Below are 23,045 nucleotides of genomic sequence, written 5' to 3'. Positions count from 1 at the left end.
AGTGTATCCAAAAAAGGCAAAATCTATTGTTTGTGGCTCTAAAATGCTCAGTTACTTGATTACTTAGTGGAAGTTGCAACTGGGATTCATTTGGTGCATAGACTTAACATAATAACTGAATGTAAATAGATGTGATGTGTTGAAACAGAAGTGGGAAGTGTCCTTCAAAGTGTTTTAATGTTAGTGTAGCAGTCCTGTGTAGTGGGAGCCCTATTGAACCACTTTTCCTTTAGAGTGCCAGGGATTCTGAAATTGTAACAACTGCAACCCCCACATTTTGTGATGCACTGTGTGAGTGTTGCTAAATACAGCAGAAGAATTGTTTGTCTCACAAGCAGTAGAGCAGAGAAAGTAAATAGTAGAAATCTGATTAAAAAATAAATAGACGTGTTGTCTAGCCAAGGGTGTGAGGAATCTGACAAGCACCAGGGAGTAACACTGTTCCAGGGTGCCTGAGAATAACACTCTTCAGGGGCTGAGCTAGGGTTGCAAGATGTGAGAACATTGGAAATAATTGTAAGTGAAGTTTATTTGGAAGGGATGTGGCTGCTAGTCAAGTAATATTTTTGTGCAAGAGAGATAAATTTGCAGGTTGGTATCCTGCACTGTTCCTATGGTCTTGGAGGTATTGGAAGAAGTCATCTTTCATTAGTAATGGTCATACTTTATGTTTACAGCACAGAGCTTGTAGATGATTCTGAACACACTGAAACATTGGCGAGCTGGACTGACTCCTAAATGTAGCCATTCCTGCTAAAGGCAGGTAGCAAAAAATTCTATCTTCTGATGAGGAAAGGAGTGCATCTTTATGGACTGATGATATGTGTCTGGGCACACAATACACTGGTACTGAGCTGGATGAGGGGATTCTAGAGCACCAGATGTGCCAGGTGAGGTGGGAGGAGATGGGTTTATTTGACCTTAGGATGAGATGGATGGAGATGGGACCTCACTGCTCTCTTCAGCTGCCTAATAGGAGGGGGTGGAGCAGAGGGTATAGAGCAGGAGTAGTCAGGCTCTTCTGGCAGGTTTGTGGTGATATGTTGAAAGCCAATGGGGACATAAGCTCCAATGTGGGAAACAGTGATAAGCTATAATAACAATGAAAAAAAAAAATTCCCTTGCCATGAAGATGACCAAGCGTCATACCAGAGGCTCAGGGATGTTTTGGAATGGCCACTGTTGAAAATACTCCAAGCTTAACTGAAGGAGGCCCCAGGAAATCTGATCCAGCTTCGGAGTTGAAGTTGGCACTGCTTTAAGTGGATGTTTGGAAAGGATGACCTCCAAAAGTCCCTTCCAAACTAAATTGTTGCATGAATCATAAGCTCTTGACATGCTCAAAACTTTGGCAGGGTATGTGTATGTGTGCACACAATGTATACAATGAAACAGATTCAGTGTCCATTTTGTTTAATTTCTTTTGTTATTTAATCCACTGCATTTGATTGCACTCCAGTTTTTCTTTTATCTTTGAGACATATGGATGGAATAGAGCTTAGTGTTTGTTGAAGCCAGTCCCTGCTGCTGCAACATGCATCCAACCATGTCAAGGAATCCAATTAATAGCTCTATTGATGTGGTGATTAGCCATGTTTGAAAATAGTGGGTTTGTTTATTTAAACGTGGGCTCTGATGGATGCATGCAGTCAGAGTGTCTGCCATCCTTAGTCATCCAGTTGCTCAATAGCTGTCATAATAGATAAGTTTAGCAGAGATGAGGTGGAGAGACAGAGGAGATTGTATTGAAGTTCACTATTAATAATTGAAAAAAGCTTTTCCTTTTGGAGGGCAGAGCAGACTGGAGGAGGCTGTTTAACAAGGTGGTCTATTCTCATTCCTCAGAGCTCCCCGATGTTCAGCTGCACATCACCACCGCTCCAATGATCTAGTGCTGGTGAGGGTTCCACTTCAGGTGGGAGTTTATACTGGAGACCTCTTGAGGTCCCTTCACAGCTGTGGTTTTATGATTGAATGGAGTCTCTTCCATAAAGAATAGAAGAAAATAGTTCACATTTTCTCCCCTTTCTCGCCTGTATTGTTGCAGAAGTGTTCCAGGCTCTATGAAGACAGTTATATCCAATCCAGCTTTTATTTGTGCTGCGTATTTTTCCACCCTTTTCAGGTGCACCTGTCAGAAGGTATCTGAAGACACACAGTTTTCTCAAGTGACTAGGACAAGAATATTTTAGGAAGCTGTCACTTGCTTAGGTGAGAGGAAATACAGTCAAGTTTGCTTCAACATTTGCTCTGTTTTTCAGCCTGGCCTATAGCACTGGACATTGGGGTTCAGGGTGTCACTTCTGACAAGCAGAGCACATTCTGGATTCTTGCTGGTGGATGGGAAGAACTGAACTGCTCTTGGAGCAGTGAATGTCTTGCCCTTTCAGAGAACAGTTACCTCAGCTGCCTGGTCTTTCTTGGCTGTTTGTCACCAAAAGTTAATGAAAGATGATAGAAACAAAACCACTTGTCTTCTCTTTAATTCCTGATACTAAAAAATGACAATGAACATTTAGTATTTACTTAGGATATGCTGGCTAAGATGTTAATAATATAATTTTCTATGAATTTATATAGAAACTTAGTAGAAAGAGAAAAACACAAATGAAGATAGAAAAATGGAAGTGTGTGTCACTACTACTACTTTGCTATAGCTTCCTCCAGATAACAGCCCTTTAAAAACTTTTAATGCAGGGTTTTCCTTGTTTCTTTCATAAATGGGATGGTCTTCTCAGTGTTAAAGAAAAAACCACAACACAATGAAACACAAAAGGTTTGCAGTACTCTGAGTCATTTAGCTACATTCAGTCTCTTTAAAACATGCCAAAATGGCATAAAACCAGAACTTTAAGGAAACTTTAGAATTTTGAAAGAGGAATTACAGAGCAGATGTCCCAAACAGTGAAAATCTGATTCCTCAGTAAAATGATAAGCAAAGAATTGGGAGAGAGAAGGGGTATAAAAATAATGTGTCTTTCTCCTTAATGCTTGTCAAGTCCTAAATTCAGGTTTCTCCTTCCTGTACAACTGCAAACTCACGCTTGGGCAGCAATGAAGCTGTTTCTGTCCTCCTTCCTTTCTGGAGCACACTTGACAATGTGTGACAGTCCTGCAGTCAATTTAAGCTGTTTTAATTTTAGCAGTCAGCGTTCTGACTGATCTATTCAAGAACCATTATTCCAAGAAGGATAAAACTACACAAAATCTCTGTATCCAAGGTGGAGATAAGAGTCATAAGGGCACCTTCTGAGTTTTCTGTAGTTCCAAGATCTGTGTTAAAGAACTGCTGTCCTCCTGCCCTGTGTTTCCTAACCAGTCAGCTGTTCAGCTACCCAGAAGGGATTCCATGAAGGGTGAGCTTGGTTGCAAGCCAGCCCATCAGTGCCTAATGGCATTATGTGCAGTGTGGATATAGTCAGAAACCACGCTGCATGAATTACATACATGGGTGCCTGTTAATACAGTAAGAACAGCACTAATATTGCTCTATATAATTTCATGAAGTGCAGTATTCATAGGTGGAGCACCAAATTAGCAAAACAAAAGTGTAATATTAATGATGATCACAGCAGTCTGAAAGATAAATCCCTGTCTGCTGCAGTGTCACTGCTGAATATCTAGTACTTTCACTGGGGCTTTGTAATACTTGGAATTTAAAACACTGGCCCCCAAATACAATTTGGTGCAACTCAATGAAAACACTTAATAGATTTTAAGATGCCTGGAGCAGGAGGCTGTCTTTTCTTAGGGTAGTGGACCGGTTCTGTCACTCTCCTGGGGTGTGGCAGTGTGATGGCTTCACAACACCAAGACAGTCGGAAGTTTTAAATTAACATGTCATTAATTTCCATACTGTCATCATCCTTTTTCAAACCTTTAATTCATATACCAGCTTTATCACTAGTAATAGTGGTAAAATGCTTGACTGAAGGAAATGTCCATCTTGGATTATGACTGGTGGTTTTGGGTGATTTCAGCACTTCACAAATCTTGTCAGCCTTGGTTTTATGGTCTAAGCACACAGAATGTGGGCAGGTGCTCTTGTGCTGGTGGCCTTGTTCTCCTAGATTACTGTTCATCTGTTTTTCTAACTTTATCTCCTGTTTAATTATCTGAGATTATATTCTAACAACGCTGAATTACATGTTCTGTATGACTTGACACATAGTTTCAAATTTGCACAGTAACCATGCCTTTGAGGCTGCTATCAAGTCATGAATAAACTTTTTTGTTCCATAACTATGGCTAAAATGAAGATCTGGACATATACTTGAATATGGAAGTGCAAGGGTAGGTTTCTAAGTAGTCTTGTTAACAAACACTTCTTCCACATGCTCAGCAGAACTGCAAGTTCTCTTGAAACTTGAAATGATATTTTATGAGGACATTATAAATGTGATCTTATAAATTAAATAAGACTGAATGGGTTCTTGGTTCAGTTTAAGTTATATAGAACAATTAACAAAAGCCATATCCAGCTGTATAAGTTAATTAAAAAAAAAAAGGGACTGAGAAAAAGTGGTGGTAAGATGATCTCGAGATGCCCAAGCCCAAATGCATGTTTTTAATAAAATGATTGTGATGAAGTATTATGGATTCTATCAGAACAAAGTGTGAAGCAAATTCAAAGAATTCTGCAAGAATCAACACACAGTATCTTTTTCGCTCATGTTTTTGTTTGGTTCTTTTTTTTTAAAATGAGATCTCTAGTCTGTGGAGTCTCAGGGGTTATGTAAGACAAACATTTTACTGTTTCAAGAAGGGCATAAAAATGAATTTCAGGTACATTTTGGAGGAAGGAGCAAAAAGGCACAGAGATGGAACATAACCTTTTTCAGCAAAAGGATTATGTTTAGTACACAAACAAGTGAATACAAGTGACAACAAATGACTTTAAAAATCAGTCTGTTTCCCCAAAATGTTTCCATGACCATAATTTTGGAACCATTTTCCAGTGAGAAGTGTGGCTGAATCTCAAACCTGCTTTAAGCTGGTGCATGATCTCTTTACAGAAGGGGTTGTGCACTGCAGCCCTGAGGAGGCAGTGGGACAGGACTGTACTTGAGAGCCTCTTCCAGCCCTCTGTGTCTGTACATTTTGGCTGTCCCATGTCATGCTTGCTCTGACAAGCATCAGTGCTCAGTTGCTGCTGCTTAGTGTTTGTGTTTCAAATTCGTCTTTGATAACAGTGACAGGCAACAACCCATTTGATACCCTGTTGGTGTAACTAATTCCAGGTCAGCAAATGGGGGTCCCCCCCTTTGATAAACATTTATTCTTGAAGAACACAAGCAGAGTTAGCAGGCGCCTACCTTCAAGTCAGACTGCAAAACACAACACGAAAATCAACGATTGGTGATAGGCAGGAGATTATTCCTGCATGGGTAATTCTTACGCAAGATCCATTTGCCTATATAAAAGTATGCTATCCTCACTGTTTATAGACCTGAGCAACTAATAAAATTCACTTGAGGCAGGCATAATTGGACAGGCTCTTTTGTGTCATCCTGTTCTTTCTCTAGGCTGCATTATGGTGTAGCAATATGCTGACTTGCAGTAGGTTAAGAAAGGCTGACGTTCTTTCAGGCCTCAGATTCACACAGAGATTTGTGTTTTACCCCAGTGTATGTCCTTCAGAAAACATACTGGGATGTCATATCCCCAAGGTGAAACAGTGTCTTCTTTCTCTTGCATATAAAGCCTAAGAGGTGCAGTTAATTTGCTCTGAGGTAGCTTGTCATCCTCTTTGCTGGTCTGGATTTTAGTTCAGCAAATTGAGTATGAAGCCAGGAACACTGGGACTCAGTCAACAAAGCAGCAATGGGTGAGGGAGACTTAAACTTAGACAGCACTCTAGGAGACAAATTTATTTTCTAAATTTATCCTCTGTAGTCTTCACAAAGAGCTTAAAAACAAGCTGAACCTTGCAGGTTTGACATCCATATCCATGTGTGTGTCCCTTGAGTTTGTAGCATGTGATAGTTCTGTCCAGCAATGAGAATGAAATTAAGTGGTGTAGGCAAACACACTTCTGGCAAATAAAAATATGGCAAGTCTCTGTAAGCAGCATACTTGTCTTCTCACTCTGGTGGCATGTGCAACCTTCCATGTGTTCATCCCCAAACCTGAGATGTACAAACATCTTTCCGGGCTGCAGAAGTCAGTGTGAGGGCTGGTATTCCCTGTTCTGGGCTCTCCCCATTGGATTTACCCTGGTTAATACATGGCAAGGAGTCAAAACCTCACAGTGCCTGGCAGCCTTCTGTGATCATGTAAATCATGCACAAAACTGGGACTTACACTGACGTGAGGAGAAATGTGGAAGAAGATGCTGCAGATCTGGGCTGAGGGAAAATGGAATACTATCTGCAAGAAGGTTATGGCTAAAAAGTAAAAATGAGTTAACAGTGCATGAGAGAATACAAACCAAAAAAATGGCAGGATCTACTGGATGCTCTCCATTGTTCACAGACATTCCCAGAATTTGTACTGAGCTCCTGCTTGGTAAATGTTACTCTTCAGGCACTCGCCAGCTGACATGGCTCGTGCCTCCAAGTGCAAGCAGAGCAGTTAGGTTCTCTCAGAGAAAGGAGTTGCTGAAGGGTCATGTCAGGAGTGCCAGTTTCTCTGAGTTTAGTCATATGCTGTAAATTCCTGCCACTGCTTTGTTGGATTTTGGTCTGCTAATGTCCTAGGAATTGGTGCTGCGGGAATTGGTGTCCCAGTGAGGTTTGTGTCTTGCAGCAGGACTCCACGAGCAAGGAACATGTATTCCTCAACAAATGTGAATTATACGTTTAGTGTTTTTAACTAGGAAAGTTTGTTTCTGGGTAGCATGCAGTGTTCTGGCTTGGTGAGACTAGAGAGCACTGAAATACTCCCTCCTTGATGGAATATGTGCACTGCCGTGCCAAGATACCTGCTGCAGTGGTGGTGTTAACTGGTTTTCCTTTTTCCCAGAGACAGGTATTGTCAGAGGTGCTGAAAAAGAGATAATTCATGGCGTAATAGATTTTTCTCCTTTAGACAGATCAGGCCCTGCTGAGCTGTGTGCTCTGTGGAGCCTGTGGCATAATTGGGTTCCCCAGTAGATCCAGTGCCACCCACTGGGGTGACTCTCCAGCCCCACAGGTCCTGTGTGCAGCCTTTCCTCTGCAATGCACCCTCCAGCCTGTACACACATCCTTGGCCAGCTCTGGAAGTTCAAATTCAGCACCTTGTGTGGTCCCATTACATGATCTGCTTGGCTTCAGGATAAACCTGGTGGCCACAGCAACTTTCTACAGCATAGCAAATGGTAACTTTTCCATGTGGACTTTGGCTTTCTGCATTTCTTGCAATTCTGTGCATAATCAGGTGAAATCCTGTAAAAGCTTGGTGCAAGCAAAAGGCCACAGAGAACTAAAATCTGGAACCGTGCCTGGTAGCTGGAGATTTAAGAAACTCAGTTTAGAAGCAGAGGCTGAGCTGATTGTCTAAGCAGAGAAAAGTTATTAAAGTGAAAAGAGGTTTTCATTTTATCTGTTAAATTCATAACACAGCAAGGAATGGATGCTAGAAGAATTTAATCAAGAATGCAGCAAACATGAAGGTGATTAATTTTCATGTTTTTCTAGAACTCAGCCATTTCTTAACCAGAAAGCCCTAGGTGGTGGAGGGAGCAGGGCACTCCTGGGATGAAGTACCTGCCCTGCTCAGTGCACAGGGCAGAGCTGGGCTGTGGCAGCTGTAAAATTCTAAATCTCTGGCATCTGTCACTGATTCTCTTTACTGTAGGGTTTGGACATCCATCTGGTTATATGGGATCAGAGATTTTCCATGTACATATAGAGTCATTTTGGGAGAGCTCAGAGGTGGCTCCTGGGCAGGACACAGTGGCTTCTGGAGTTTTCCTGGCTGTACGCCATCTCTGTCTCCCTGCAGCTCCCAGGCACTGAGCAGCGTGGCTGTGACACTCTGTGTAGTCCTTGTCTTTCTGATGTGGTGGGTTGCAATTGCTCAGCAGCCCCCTGTCAGCACAGTCTGGCTGCCAGGTGGAGGTGGTAGCCCTGATGTCAAAACTCTGCTCAAAGGGCTTTTCAGCTGTGTGGGGCTCTGTGCCTTCATTTAGCCGTTGCATAAGTACATCATTACTAGGTAAAAAATGCTCAATGATGTCTCCCAGAAGTGTTCAAACCATCATTTTTGAACCCCTATCCAAGCTCTCAAGGAGGCTTACTTGGAGGAAGCCTTTTAATGAGAATATAGACCTGTTTTTTGGGGAATTTCAGGAAAGACTCTGTCAAAACGATTGAGACCCTTAGAGAAGCCTTGTTGGTTAGAGTGTGGTGCTGGTAACACCAGGGTTGTGGGTTTAATACTTGTGCAGGCCATTCCCTTCAGAGTTGGACTTGATGATCCCAATGGGTCCCTTTCAGCTCAGAACACTCTGTGATCTACTTCTTTTTTCTTTCCCCCATTTGAGAGTATTTTGCTTGGGTACCTAGCTCCATGCTCTGGTAAACATTTAAATGTGGAAATTATATTTCTTGGTTTTCTGCAGACTGTATTACAGCTGCTGCAGGATGAAAAAGTTGACACAAATAGAAAAAAAAAAATGCTGTGTTACAGAATTGCCAGCATGCTCTTGCTATCATTAAGCAGAAAGTCTCCATCTTTACCAGTAGATGAGGCAGGAATTTGGTTCATTACTATAGGAGGACACAGCAACATACAGTGGCATTAAAATGAAATGCAGGTCCCTTCCTCAGAGCCCAGAATGCCTTTGCTTTAGTAACAAATATTCTGAAGAGGTCACTTACTGTGGCTCCCAGTTCTGTTAGAATCATTCTACTATGGTATCTGTTTACAAAATAAGGTTTGCACTCGCTTTTAATTCTTAAAAGCAGAGGAAAAACCTGAACTTGGCAAAGGCTTTTGAACTGCTGAATCAAGAACTAGCTGCTTAGAAAAAAAGGGATTAAAACCTTTTAATCCTTTTGTGTAAAAAAAAAAGTGTTTAATGTGGTAGGCATGCTGGCAAAATTAATTTTCATGTTTTTTCAAGCACAAGATTTCAGTTTTGTCTCTTTCCTGGTTCTGCATATCTTAGTGGGTTCTTTACACTATGCAATATGCTTTATTAACTTTGAAGTTTTGAAGAAATTTGCAAATAACAAAATGCAGATATGGAAGGAAAAGTAAGTTGCTAGGAGCAGGCACAGCTGTTCTATGCTGCATTAGGCAGTGCTGTGATGACTTGATTTTAGCACCCCTTAGATGGGGGTTTTGTCCCTTGTACATATTGTGTGCAAGAGAGAGGTAGCCTGAGTTCAGGTACTGAATTTTGTATGTGATTAAATGAATGTTCTATATGTATGCATTTGAAAGCCCTTAAGTGAATGTTGTGTAAATGGTGATAATTGGAGACTGTCTCCCTGCAGTCCTTTCTCAGGCTGAATAAGGTCTAAGGCCAAAGGCCCAAATGCTTAATTGTATTAAACACAGAGGCTGAAAAATTTATTAACTCAGAAAGTGTGTATTACCAAGTTAATTGTAAGTGCCTTTAAGCTATTACCAGGTGGAAATTTGACTTCAGGTTTCAGTTTTAAATTAAAGCAGAAAACCATTCTGTGAGGCTGCTGGAAGGTCTGCAGTTAGAACAGCGCTTCTCTGCTCTCCTCTGTTTTTCTGCTCTGTGTAATGCTTAGGATAAATGCTGGGAAGTTAAAGCTGATCCCATATATAGCTCTGGCTTTTCCCCAAAATATGTAAAATGCTGCACACACAAGCTGTGAGTGCTCTAGGGAAACGTAAAGGCAGAAGATGGGAAATGAAGGCAACCTCAAGTTCTAGAAGAATGTTTTACTGGGTTTCTTTTCTTTCTGCTTTGTTTTTAATCAGTATTCTTCAATTGTATGCAGGAGTGCTTTATGCTTCTTGGAATATTTTTCTTTTTTGGTTATGTGTTATTTCAGGTTTTGGAAGCAAGTAAGAATGATGTCATAGTAAAGGGATTTATTTATTTCTCCTCCACACCCCCTTCCCATGGATGAGAGTCAGTCAAAGCCCAGGGATTAGCCAGAGTTAGGGATTTTCTTACTAAGATGTAAAGCAGCTCACACTGATAGCTAGCCAGGCACTTTGAGAAAGACATTGCAATTACAACAGCCTGGAAAAATAATGGAGAAAATTTGCCACCCTGCGTGCAAAATCTGTAAGCCTCCTGCAGATGTGATATGGAGAAGAACCACCTCCCCACTGCGCTAAGGTCTAAGTTGTCTGCATAAAACGTCACAAATAAATCAGCACCCAGAATGTGCCTTGCACAGCATCCTCGTGTGATGGCTGCCTGAGACAATTCTGGTTCAGTATCGTCAGTTAATTTTAGGCATTTAAACTTTGTCAACAATTTCCATGATTCATAGAGACAGAATTAGAAATGTACTGAAGTGCAATACTATGATGACAGGCTGCCGCTGTATTTTATTAATATCCAGTAATCATGGCCTTTATACTTGAGTGATCTAATGGCTTTTAACCCATATTGCTGTGGAATAAGCAGGTTTATCCAAACATCAGCATTTAACAGGGAAGGCTGAGTTTCTGTTGGTGAAGGTTGATGTATATGTAACTGTCCAGACATGAACTAGAAGTACACAGGGCACAGGAGATTTTAAGATGTTTCTTCAAGAAGAAATTTAAAAATACTTGATTTTTACTTAAACTTGTGAGTATAAATCTTGTGTTGGCAAAAGGAAAAAGAGGGCTTAAAAATGCCTCTCTGGGTGTGGGAATTCCTGCTGTATGTCTGCAGACACCTCAGCTCTGTCAAAGGCTTTGCCTTTAGATTGGGTTTATGCTCAGGGAAGAGCCTCTTTGCCAAGATGATGAAGAAGTGGGAGTTGAAGATTGTCAGAATTTCTGAGCTTAAGTCATTACAAATACTGAAAAAAGTGTATGTTTAACCATACATGTGTCCTTGCATTCTCCTTTAGTTAAGCTTACTCCAGATAAACAAAGCATAGTGGGTCTTGCCTGCTGAAATGAGTGCCCTGAATCTTAGTTCAATATGTTTGCTGGTTTAAGGGAGAAGCACGGCTTCTGCTGGATGACTGCTTTTGTTATTTTTGTAATGTGATTTTTTTTTACTGAAAGTTCCAGAGGTCATTGAACATGTTAAAAGATCTACTTCTTGGAAATTTGGATATTAATCATTCACTTTATTTGATTTCATTTTGTACAAACTCAGAAGTTATCTCTGAGTAACTTCATGGAAGTCAGCATAAGGCAGCAGGGAGAAATGCAGCTTGTTCCGAGATAATGTTTGTAGATTTGATTATCATGGGCATTCACACTTGAAGCTGGAAAACTCAACCACTAAAATTGGATTGAAATAGCAGAATCATTTGTCCTAGCTATTGGGAATCTCTTAAGCATTAAAACAAAATAAGATCATAAAAAAAAAGAGGAAATATGCAGGCAACATGAGGTAACCTGTAATTCAGATTGATCAGAAGGAATATGTTGAATTCGGAGTGCCATTTTCTGTGATTGGGGTGCTGTTAAGGGTTTTTTAAAAGTGGATGGGAGAAAGGGTTATGGTCCATATCCTGGATAAAAAGAAAATTGTGGAAGTATCTGAGCATGCACCACACCACCACATACATTTGCATTTATTTAATAAGTACTTTGCACCAAACAATAAAGAACAGAAGTTTCATTTACCAAGTGCTGTCATCTTAGTGAAATAAAACCAAAATAGGAGAAATAAGGAATGAATTAGGATTGTGCTCACTGAGACCCACAGAGGCTTTACTAAGCTGTTGTTAAAGAAATGTTATTACAAGGCTCAAACAGACTCTTCCTACGTATAAATTATCCAAGAATAAAAAGTGCAGGTTTGAGAAATTGTATTCTGCCAAACAGTATTCCTGCTAATCACAGAGGGGCAGGAACTGCATTTAAACAGTGGTGGGTATATTGCAAGGAAAGCATGATGATACTAAACATAAGGATAGCTGGAGAGCCCACTGACTTGTCTCCTGCCCTGCAGTGGATGCTTAGGAGAAGAATCACCCATTAGCTTTCTCCAGAGGCATCTCCAGGAGCCATCCATCCATGCACAGATATCAGTCATCCAGGATCATAAAGGAAATAGAAAAAGAGAAATAGTTTAGTTGTATATAAAAGCATGGGCCACCTTTGTCTTCTAGACCACTTCATTTCCACTTCAAAGTCAGTCATGAACATGAGAAAGTCTGTTCATTGTTGATTTCTTCCCAGTGTTATAACAGAGCCACATCATCATTTTTTGCATATCTGTCCTGACAGCAGCCATGTGAGAACAGCAGGTTAGTTTTACAGAGGAAGGTGAGGCACAGTTGTGCCTTTGTGTATGTGACAGGGAAGGTTAAAGGCAGGGATTAAAACCTGAATTTCAAAATTTCCAGGCTCAGGGATTGCTTTAATTGTGATCTGCTCATTCCAGTGTCAGTAATTTCTTAATATTCATTTAGACTAGGCACCTAAATAAGATTTCCTATGCCTGTTGTATGTCCTCATCCAGTTCATCTTCTATTGCAACTGTATTTTTTTCTGTTCACAGAGGAGTCTGGATCCAATCTTAATTTAGCTCAAGTCGTAAAAGCTTTCAGATAAAAATACAAGCTTCCCTCTCCTACAACACAAGTCTTATTTTTGGCTGCCCATCTATTTAGAGTAGTGAGAACTTGTACCGTGAGGACAGAGATTTTTTTTTCTTTAAAATCTCTCACAGCAGGTGAGTGTTGATAGAATACTTAATTGCAGACATGTTCAATAATACATTTTTCCTCAAACCTATGTGTGACCCTTTGGAAAAAACGGCATCCATAAGAACAGAAGGAGCATTGTGTTGCCAGGCCCTGAATTAAAATTTTTGAATGAGGAATATTTGGTGTGGGTGCTAAATATTGAAAATGCCTCCGGATTCCATTTAATTTCCTCGTTTATTTTAAGAAAATGATGGATCTTTGAAATAAAGCAAGTTAACATTTGGGTATATTATGTATATTTATACTGGCATGTATTATGTCAGTAATATATTTCAATCACTTGAAATTTTTGGCTTTTACAGAATTACAAGGAAACATATTTTATGTGAGAATTGTGTGCTTAATGCATATCAAAATACAAGCATCTGTGCTAAATGCTCAGGACCAATCATTATTTTTCAAGGATCTGGCTAGTATTCAAGTCAGGTAATGCAGATTGTATGTTACTCCTCAAAAGACCATGGTTCACATAAAAGACACCTTGCCAAGTTAGAGGGAGGCTACACTACACCTCTGTCCTCAGCCTTGAAGGAAATCTGACAAGGGATACTTTTCTCCCTGGGAAAGTCCTTTGAGTTCACTAAGAAGCTGCACAGCCTAAACACAGCACATCTGGTGAAATGACTCTGAACTTACCTTCTAAAGAAAGGAAAACCTGGAAAAGGGGACTGAAATTTTACTCTTCTGCTACAGATATTTGGCAGGGCAGATTTTAAAACAGGTGCTGAGATGGTTTTCTGATTCTTAAGAATTGTTTCACAACAAATCTTCCAGAATAGCAGGGAGCAACAGTGATTTTATATATAACATACAGGTGAGAGAGGCATCTTCATGGCTGTGTCTGGCTTTGAGGTGCCCTGCAGGAAATGTCAGTGGCTCTCCAGGAAACCTGAGGTTCTGTCCTTGAGGGGACTTCAGGTTCCCTCCCAAACCCATCACACTGTTTGCAGGAAGGGCAGACAACAGCCATATTGGTTAGAGCACACCTGACTGTCTGGCTTTCTTTGAACATTCTTGCTGACCTTTTAGAATATAATTCAAAGGAGCTTTTATTTTGAACCCTTCACACACCCAGCTCAGGATGCTGCATGAGTTTTCTGCTGTTTTTCTAGGATAGGTCAGTAGAGCAGTGTGTGCCTAAATCTCTGCAAGCATCTTGTCCATGCCATGAGGCCCTCTTTGGGATTCACTTTATAGGATCATCCACAAATCTCTGCTTGCTAGGCAAGTGGCTTTTTCAACACTACCAAATGTGAAAGTCCTTTTCTTCTGAAATGTTGTTTTTTAGTTTTAATTTCTCAATGGAGAGCATGTCTGAGCAAGTTGTTATTTTTCCGCCCCCAGCCAAATAAGATGAAGTCAGTTTCTTACAAGAGAAAGAAAAACTATTTTTTACAGTCTTCCTCCTCAGAACTGTGTTGTTCCCATAAGCTTTCTAGAATAATTTCATTTTGAGCAAAGACGAAACAGGGAAAATTTCAGCCAAGAAGGTGAAAGTTTTCCCATCCTCCTGCCTGAAGCTTGTGAGGGAATAGAAATGAGAGCAGTGACTTCTATTCTTGGTGTAACAGGAACTTGGTTTTGAAGTGAGGAGCAAGAATTAGTTCAGAGTGTGAGGCCTGAATGTGCTCCAGGGATCTGTCACCAAGCAGAGAGGCCAGGGAGAGAAAGACTGGAGTAGATTGGACTTAGGGGAGCTATGCCAGCCTGCAGTTGTTACTCCATGTGATGGAGTAAGTGAAGGTGGGTGTGATGGGCACCCAGCCAGCCAGCACCCCTCCCTGCTGTCATCCAAGACTCACTCAGGAGGTTCTCTCAGGCTGATAGTTCAGAGATTTGTCTTTGAACTACAATAGCTTTTTTCCTTTCCCCCCACCCCTTTAGCTTTCAACAGAAAATCTTCAGCTTTGGTCCATAGGTTATCAGGGAAAGGACCGTTAAAGACACTTCAGTTCCTTGTATTTTCATTATATCCTTATGTTTTCTAACTGTGTTTCTAGTGTTTCTAAGAGTGCAAATGCTCAAAATTGGCTAAAAAAGAGAGCTTGTGCCATGATCTGGCCTCATCCCCAGTGTTGCCTGTTGGAGGTAACCAGTGATAGTCTAGTGACAGCTTCCTCTGGGCAGTAGAGTTATAGAGATGTTGGTTGGAGGGGAGATGTGGAGGTTGTCTAGTCTGCTTAATGTGCATTTTTCACAGACACCAAGAGTTTAGTGAATGCTCTGTTGTGCTTGTTTTAGTTCTCACTGAGATGAGTTTTGGGATTTGCTGCAAGAGTTACCAATCAGTATAAAAATATACTCATGCCCGACTATTGTCCTGGGGCCAGGACTTGGGATTATAGGTTTGCTTAATTAGTACTTTCCTTCAATTTCAAAATTTCAGGGTACAGAAATGTTTAAACTCCCATTGTAGAAATACCTTTTCTCAGACTGAGAATTTGGTTTATATACAGGTGTACTTCTGTGACCAGTCTTGGAGGATTTAGATTGTTTCCATATATCAGTGTAGCTCAAATGTGCAGTTAAAAAAGGTTCATTGCAACAATGTAAAATCAAGACAGCAGGTTTTTTAGCTTTTACTGCAGGTGAATGTTCAGTTTCCTTTTGTTCTGGTTTTAATAGTATTGATCTTTTTTAAATGTACAAAAGTAAAGTAAGTCCTCAGTGTATGTGCTGGGGAGTAAGTATAAAGTCAGAAATATAATTGCATTGTATTCTTCAAGGACAAAAGTTTTTGGATTCTGCTGTATTTGCCATTTGAAAAAAAATTACACTACTTTTCTAAGATCACAGAGTAAATAACAGAGAATCAGAAAACCAAATCAGCTGCTGAAGTGCAATATAAGGCATCAGCTCAGCACACTGCATAGCAAAACAGTCAATCACAATGCCATCACTAGCAGCCTGAATGGTAAATTAACACTTCTCTGGAATAGATGAGAGGTGAATAAACAGAGATATATGTAAATACAAACTAAGTAGAAATAGACATGATTATAGATGAGTAAATATGTGGAATCAGCATCAGTTAAGTAAGCAGACTTAATAATTGCTTGCTGTTCATGTCAGGACAATGTGCCAAAGCCTTTAGACAGCAGCCATCATGTCTTAAAAAGCATTTTCTGGGGTTTGAGCACAGTCCTGGGGCTCTCTTCATCAGGAATAGCACAATTCAGTACACTTTTGTGAGGAATTTCTGTGGTGAGGCCAGGTCTTTTCCTTCAGAGAAGCTTGCTGAGGACAGAACGTGTATCCACTTCTGCACCGGCAGTGCTGGCCTTGGTGGGTCTGCCAGAGCCTTTAGGGAGTGAGGCTGCACACACACAGCAGGTCCAGGTCTGCACTGGAGCGTCTCAGCTGTGCCCCCCGGGTCAGCCGGGGCTGGCATGTCCCTGCACGGGTGCTCGGTGGCTCCCAGCGCAGCCTGTGTGGAGTGTTGCATGTTGCAGGTTTTGGAGGGTTCTGCTGTCCTGCTGCCTCCGCGGTGGCTGCCCCTGTGCTAGGGGTGGCCTCAGCTGCTGGGTCTCCCTTCAGGTGGTGACGACTGCTCTGGCCTCGTCCCTCCCTCTGAAACCAGTGGGTTGACCTCAGGCAGCTGCAGGCCTGGCTGTGGGCTGCCAGGAAATACCTGCTTCACCATGGTGCCTCCATGGGCTGCAGGGGAATACCTGCTCAGGCACCTGGAGCTCCTCAGGCCCTTCTGGCTTGGTTCTCACAGGACTGTTTCTCACTTTTGACCTCATTCCTCACAACTGTGAGGTGTTCTGCTCTTTCTTAACCCGTGACCACAGCGGCACCATCATGACAAGCCAGGCTGTGCCATGCTGTGGGGCCATGGTGGGACTGCTGTGTCCAGCACAGGGCAGCCCTGACCTCTCCTCACAAAGACCATCTTGCAGCACAGCCCGACACTCCTCACAGGCAGTGGTGCCATATGAGAGAAGGAAGAAGCATCCTGGGCCTTTGGCAGTCTCCCTGGCCTGGGACACATGCACTGGAGCAGTGCAAAACCAGGGCTCTGGACTTTTTCAAGAGCAGGGAAGATTGAAGTAGTTCACGTGGTTGAGTGGCTGTGTGTGTTGTCACACCATGCCACACTGCCAGGACAGGGCTTAGCTTAAGCAGTTAATGTAGGCTAAACCAGAAGGTGGAACTGGGGTTGAGGAGCTGCCGCAGTTTCAGCCAAGTCTCCCAGGACTGCAGTTCAGGGGTGAAATTGTGCTCCACAGTTGCTGAAAGGTGCTTTCTCCTGGCTCTGCTTCATCCTGCCCTGAGCCACTGCTCTCCATGCCCTCCTTGGAAAAGAAGAAAAAAGCATCTTTGTGCCAGGTTAGGAGCCCAAATCTGTTCCACAGAGGCTTTGATGATGCTGGGACCCCTTGTAGGATTCAGGTGCCAGTTCTGAAGGCAGGGAGGGGTGGTGAGGGGGGTGAGGAGCAGAGCACTTGCCCCTGCCCTCTTCAGTAGCTGCCACTGCCTGCCTGGTTCAGCTGTAACTGCAACTGCACCCATAGAATTTAGATCTCATACGTTAGAAAAATACATTTAAAGGCTGTCATCTTTTGGGATCTCTGAATTTGTATCTCTCCTAGATCAGGGAAATTCAGCTCTCAGTTTGTCTAGAGGTCAAAGCACCTGGGCTGACGGATGTCATGCCCCTCTCCCTCAAGGACACACTCATGTATGTGTCTAGAATGTGAAGGTGTGGAACCACCAGCAGCTCTGCTGGGGTAATTGCTTTGTTATCTTGGGGTTGAACAGGTTTGTTCTTTTACTCAGACTCCTTTCTATGTGCCAGCAGCTGACCTGTGTATAGGTCAGGTTCGTCTTTGAGGTGGTTGGTAAGAATTGTATTTGAAACAATGGCTATAGTGCGACCTGTGCGTGGAATGGCATCATGGGTGGACTCTGTTAACTCTCCCTGTGGAGTTAAATTTTTTAGTACTTTATAGGAATATGGGATCATCAAATGCTTCTCACAAGGACAAAGCAGTGTTTTAATATGATCCTCAGATCGCATAATGGAAGATTTTCCCATACAGCAAGTACAGAAGAATAATACAACCATCCAGTGTGGATGCATAATTTTATCCATCTGAATCTGTTATGTAAATCTTGAAGGCACAGCTCTATTTTCATGAGACTTTTAATTGATTATTTAAGTGTTATATGATACTTTTTTTTTTTTTTCATTTTTGCCAAGTCTTTTATGCTTGAATGCCATTTTGGTTTCTTTGCTGACTTTCATTTCTAGTGATTAGTTTCTTAACAAGCATAGGCTAGCCTCTGCAGGTTTCCAGATACTTAAACTGCAGTATTTTTATGTCAGTTCACATTTAAAGTGAAACTGAAGGTTGTTATTTGTATACTTAAAACTGTATCTGTTAATTTTTATGGATGTGTTAACAGCTTTCAGTTAAACAAATGTCAAGATATGGTGCATTTCGTAGATTTGGTGTGTCAGCTATTCTGTAATTTCTAGTGCTATGAGCATGGTATAAATCTGCAAAAATCCATTTATTAAAAAATAAACTGTAAAATTGTTCCAAACTGTCATATACCTGAATGAATGCCCAGGGGGCAGGGGGGAGCCTTCTATTGCCTTCATTTATAGGCAAGCCAGATGGACTTTATTCATTTCAGGAGAAGAAGGTACTCAAGAAGAAACTGTCCTTGTTATGTTGCAATCTGCACTGAATTTGTGTGGCTGAGGCCATTCAACCTGGATTTGTAGTAAGAGCACCAGTTATCCTATAATTTAGATTAACATGACACATTCCATGCTTATCTGATGTTATGTTCTCATGGGGGTGATTTGGTTGTTTTTCCAGGCAAGCCAACGTTTATGAAGGCTCCTGAAGATCAGATTGGGATTTCTGGAGGAGTGGCCTCTTTTGTGTGTCAGGCAACAGGAGAGCCCAAACCTCGTATCACGTGGATGAAGAAGGGGAAGAAAGTCAGTTCTCAGCGGTTTGAGGTAATTACCAAAAGGGAAAAAAAAAAGAGCCAAAAAAAAAAAAAAAGACCAAACCAGAAAATTTTGTGATCAGTTTAATCCTCACAGGTCTTAATTGCACAATAATCATCATTACAACCTGGCTATCTCTTCATCACTACAATACAGAGTGTAAAGCTTTAGTGTAAAGCAAGTTTCCTTCCCTGCAGCAATGCAATCTGTAGAGCAGGTGGTGTCCTTTGAGCATGATGCTGGAATCACACCAGCAGGACATACTCCTTCACATGGGAGACTGTGGCTTACAGAGAATTGAATGGCAGATAAGAGCTGGATCTAGCAGTACTTTTATTTTTTCATTGTCAGAATTTATAAGGCACCTCTTTGACCTGCAATCCCCAGTCGAATTCAAAAGTGAGATGCCAAAACACTACTGGAAATCTTTCTAAGTGATGGCTACTGCCATCCTTCCCACAAAGGTACTTGGAAGGGGAATGGTGAAGGGTTAATTGACGTCCCTGTGAAGTAAAGTAGGAGAGAAAGGAAGGGAGAAGAGCAGGTATCAGAAACGTCTTTGAAAAGATATAAATCAATATAAACTGAAAACATATAAACCAATTTGATCTATATTTTACATAGCAAATACATTTTCACTGACTTTCTCCACCTTTTTCTCTGCTTTCCTTTTTGGTGTTGGGCTCCCCTCTCTAAAACTGCCCTTGCAAATGTGACCCTTCTACAATTCTGCTGCCTTTCCTCTAATCCTCTGTCTTTGATGTTTGTGCTTTCCTGACTGGAGCGCAAGATGACTTTGCTGCCCAGAATGGATCAATTCAACTCACCAGTTTTAATCATGAATTCATATGTGAGCAGAAAACCTTGATTAAAGTAATCAATTTTAATCTTGTTTTACATGGTTATTTTTCCCTGGTAAAGGTTTTCTTGTATAGTAACTATTTAAACATTCTAATTTGTAAGTAGATACAACCTTTATAGTGAATTTGGTGCTTGTTGTGGCTTACCAGAGGGCTATGCCATATTATATGCATTTATATGAACAATTTCATACCTTTGTTCACATCAGTTTTGATGCATAGCTTGTGTCAGGAGATATTGATTTTTTTTCCCCCCAGTAACTATTACTTTTACTTCATTAGTCTTAATTAGGGAAAATTTGGAATTAAGTTTAAATGGAGAAAAAACCCAAGTCTGATGTACACATGCTAGGTTGTAACATAGCAGAGGTATCCATCGGTAGCAAATTAACAACATTTTGGCCTCAGCATCTGTCTGGCCCTTAGCAGTTGTAGCTCTGTTCCTATCACACAGTGTTTGTTCAAAGGATAGTGAGGGCAAAAGAGATTTCTGCTGTTTCATCTCTTAGCTTTTTAGTCCTTATCACTGAAGTGAATTAATCTCTGTAGTTGACTTTGTCTTGTTTTAAAATTTAGCAGTAGCTCTGCCCTTTTTAAAGATTTAGTATATTGTCACAGTTTTGTGTTTAAGTATAGATTTTTAAAAAAATAATTCTTTAAAGTGTATTATGGTGATATTCATATTTTGCTTTACCTGACTGTATTAGGTGTTGCTTCTCAAAACAGAAGTGCTATTCCTTCCAGTGTGAGGAATAACAGATTTTTTAGTGGTCTTGGTTATCTTTTGATTTCTTCCTATTTCTCCTGTCACTGCAGAGTCTTGTGGTGCATTGTTTTCCTCCTTCCTGTTCTCTCTCTTTTGATCTTTACGCTGTGGGAAGTGCTCCTAAATAGGCCCTTGAAAATAGGGCGAAAGTTTTGCATGGGGTTAGCAGCCCTAGGCTGACATCCATGTCTGGAACGAAGGATCCTTTAAGTCTCTTCATCTCCCCCTCAGTTCCCAAGGGACAGGAGTGGGTGGCATCTGCCTTTCCCTCATGCTGTCACTGTCTGCACATCAGGTATTATTTCCAACTTTTGCTGTACTCTGCAATAGGAGAAGGGTGAGTTTGGCATTAATAGTGGCTTCACAGCCTTGCTGTTATGAAATATCATATAGTGATCCAGCTACAAACTAATAAATACCTTTTTTTTCCATGTATAAATCAGAGTAATGCATTTTGCAGTTTAGCAGGATGGATGGAAAGACAATGATTTATTAAAGACTTAATTTATTTATGCTGGGGAAGGAAGTGTAATTACATCATTGTTGATTATGCCAGAGCTGCAAAGTACCCAGTGCTGAAGAACATGAAAACCCCTCACTCTTCTGGAGTTGGCATGTGCTGTAGGTGCTCAAGGTTTTATTCAAGTTTTGTTACTGTTTCCCTGCAATCCTGCAAGAGTCTATTATTCTCCTCTTCCATCAAGGTGAAAGTTGGCACTAAATTGTAATCAGTGATTAGTAAAATCATTAGTGCAAATATGGCTCAGATGTTTTAAATCATCAGATTCACATTTTTATTACCAGGCTGATAATTTGTCAACCTTAATTGATCCATAAAGAACCTCATTGGATCTTCATTTGTTCTGGCCTCCTCAGAGGACAAATACATTCTTGACACTGAGATTTTTGTGCTACTGCATTTGGAACACTTAACTCACTGTATGGTATTTTAGGGCTTACAGGGTTGTTTTGGTTTTTGTTCTTCAACCCTTAGATTGTTTTGACTTTCAGTGTTTGTTGCAGAAGATACCAGTAATGAAGTGCTTTCTGTTCCTTTCCCAAGGTTATCGAGTTCGATGATGGATCAGGATCAGTTCTGAGGATACAGCCCCTGCGTGTCCATCGAGATGAGGCTATCTATGAGTGCACAGCCACCAACAGTGTGGGGGAGATAAACACCAGTGCCAAGTTAACAGTGTTAGAAGGTAAGGGGGAAGTTTTTGCATTCCCTAAGTGGCAGGAGATGTAGCTTCGGCAGCTACATGTTGATGTGCTTCATTTAAATGGTGTGGTGATATTCTAGCTTGATTGGGTAAAGCTGTGTTCTTCCTGCAGCAGTTGCTATAATTTCTCCTATAATAGAACATCATATTTTTGAGACAATCATGGAAGGATTGCAGATTCTGAGCTGTCTTTAGAGTGTTTTTGTTGTCTGATTGAGAGGTGTCATTTCTGACTTGAAAGGACTGTCTACAGAGACATTTGTATACTTTTCTCATCTATTTGCTTTCATATAATACCCATCTTCAGGGTATCTAAGTATTGTATCTGACAATCAGAAACTTAATCTATATTGCTGCACCTTCTGGATTAAATCAGCACATAGATTTTCAGGTTATTCTTCAGGTTTTTAATGTGATGTGAAATTTAGTTGTGTTTATTTCTCACTGTACTCACAACTTTTAATTGTGTCTCTCCTGTTAAGGAATAGGATTTCCTCCTTGTCTGCTCTACAAACAGGTTTTAATTTGCTTGCTGTATTGTTTCTACTAAATGTTTGTGGAAAAAACAGTTTATTAGATATAAACCTTGTGAACACTTGATTTTTAAAAATATTAAATTGTCAGAATTGTTTTCTGCTTTTAAGGAAAGATGGGGTTTTTCAGCACATAAACGTGTTCTATCATTTGCTTATATATAGGAATTTGAAAATGTACTGGAATGTTAGAAATCTGGGGCATTTGGCTGAATGGATTTTTACCCCTTGCATTTTTACCCCTTACAAGCAGGAGAAGGCTTAGGCAAATTGCTTGTGGTTTACAGATTGATGCAGAAACTTCTAAGTAATGAAAAAAAAAACCAGACTGGAAAGTGTTTATTGTTGTAGGATTTTGAATCAGAGGAGAGTGGTTATCCCAATGGTGAGTGTGCCAGCCACACATGACAAGTTGCCTATTGTTCCTTGTTCTCCCATCCCCATTTACAGCACAGAGGTAATCATATTTTCCTTTCTGCTCTGTGACAAAGAATACATTAAACAACTGTAATGTGCTCAGGCACCGTGGTGATGGGAATCATAGAAATCATTCAATACCTGATGTGATTGTGTATCTTGTTTCTGGAGGTGGGGCATCTTAAAGATCAGCTTGCTCTCCAGTAATAGTATTATTAAGAATAGGGTAACAAGTGCTATAGACTTGAAAATTATTGGGGGACAAAAATCACATTCTTTTTGTTACTTCTTGCCTTTGCAGTAGTGTATGTGAGTGCATAAAGCTCAGTGGAGCTCTTTCAGCAGTTAATGTGCAGATCTGCATTTAAATGTTTCCTGCAACTGGATTTTTGTGATACTGGATGCTTGAATACCACTCTTCCACACACATTCCTGTTCCCTTTGGTTGTAGTTGCTTTTATGTATCTTGGATATGTAT

At 40.8% G+C, this 23,045-nt stretch overlaps 1 protein-coding gene across 16 annotated transcripts in view; it reads left to right on the top strand.

The window, feature by feature from the left end:
- PTPRF (protein tyrosine phosphatase receptor type F) overlaps positions 1-23,045 on the top strand; it is a 375,339-nt gene that overhangs the window by 163,160 nt on the left and 189,134 nt on the right. For all 16 annotated transcript variants that reach the window (XM_077785383.2, XM_085585737.1, XM_021528106.3 and 13 more), the window contains 2 exons: positions 18,632-18,777; positions 21,458-21,599. In XM_077785383.2, coding sequence (XP_077641509.1) covers positions 18,632-18,777; positions 21,458-21,599 — 288 coding nt within the window. The remainder of the gene's footprint in view (positions 1-18,631; positions 18,778-21,457; positions 21,600-23,045) is intronic.

This window comes from Lonchura striata, chromosome 8 (genome assembly GCF_050655825.1).
Source record: "Lonchura striata isolate lonStrDom1 chromosome 8, ASM5065582v1, whole genome shotgun sequence".
NCBI lineage: Eukaryota > Metazoa > Chordata > Aves > Passeriformes > Estrildidae > Lonchura > Lonchura striata.
The sequence above is the reverse complement of the archived record's forward strand: the minus strand, read 5'-3'. Positions and strand labels throughout refer to the sequence as shown.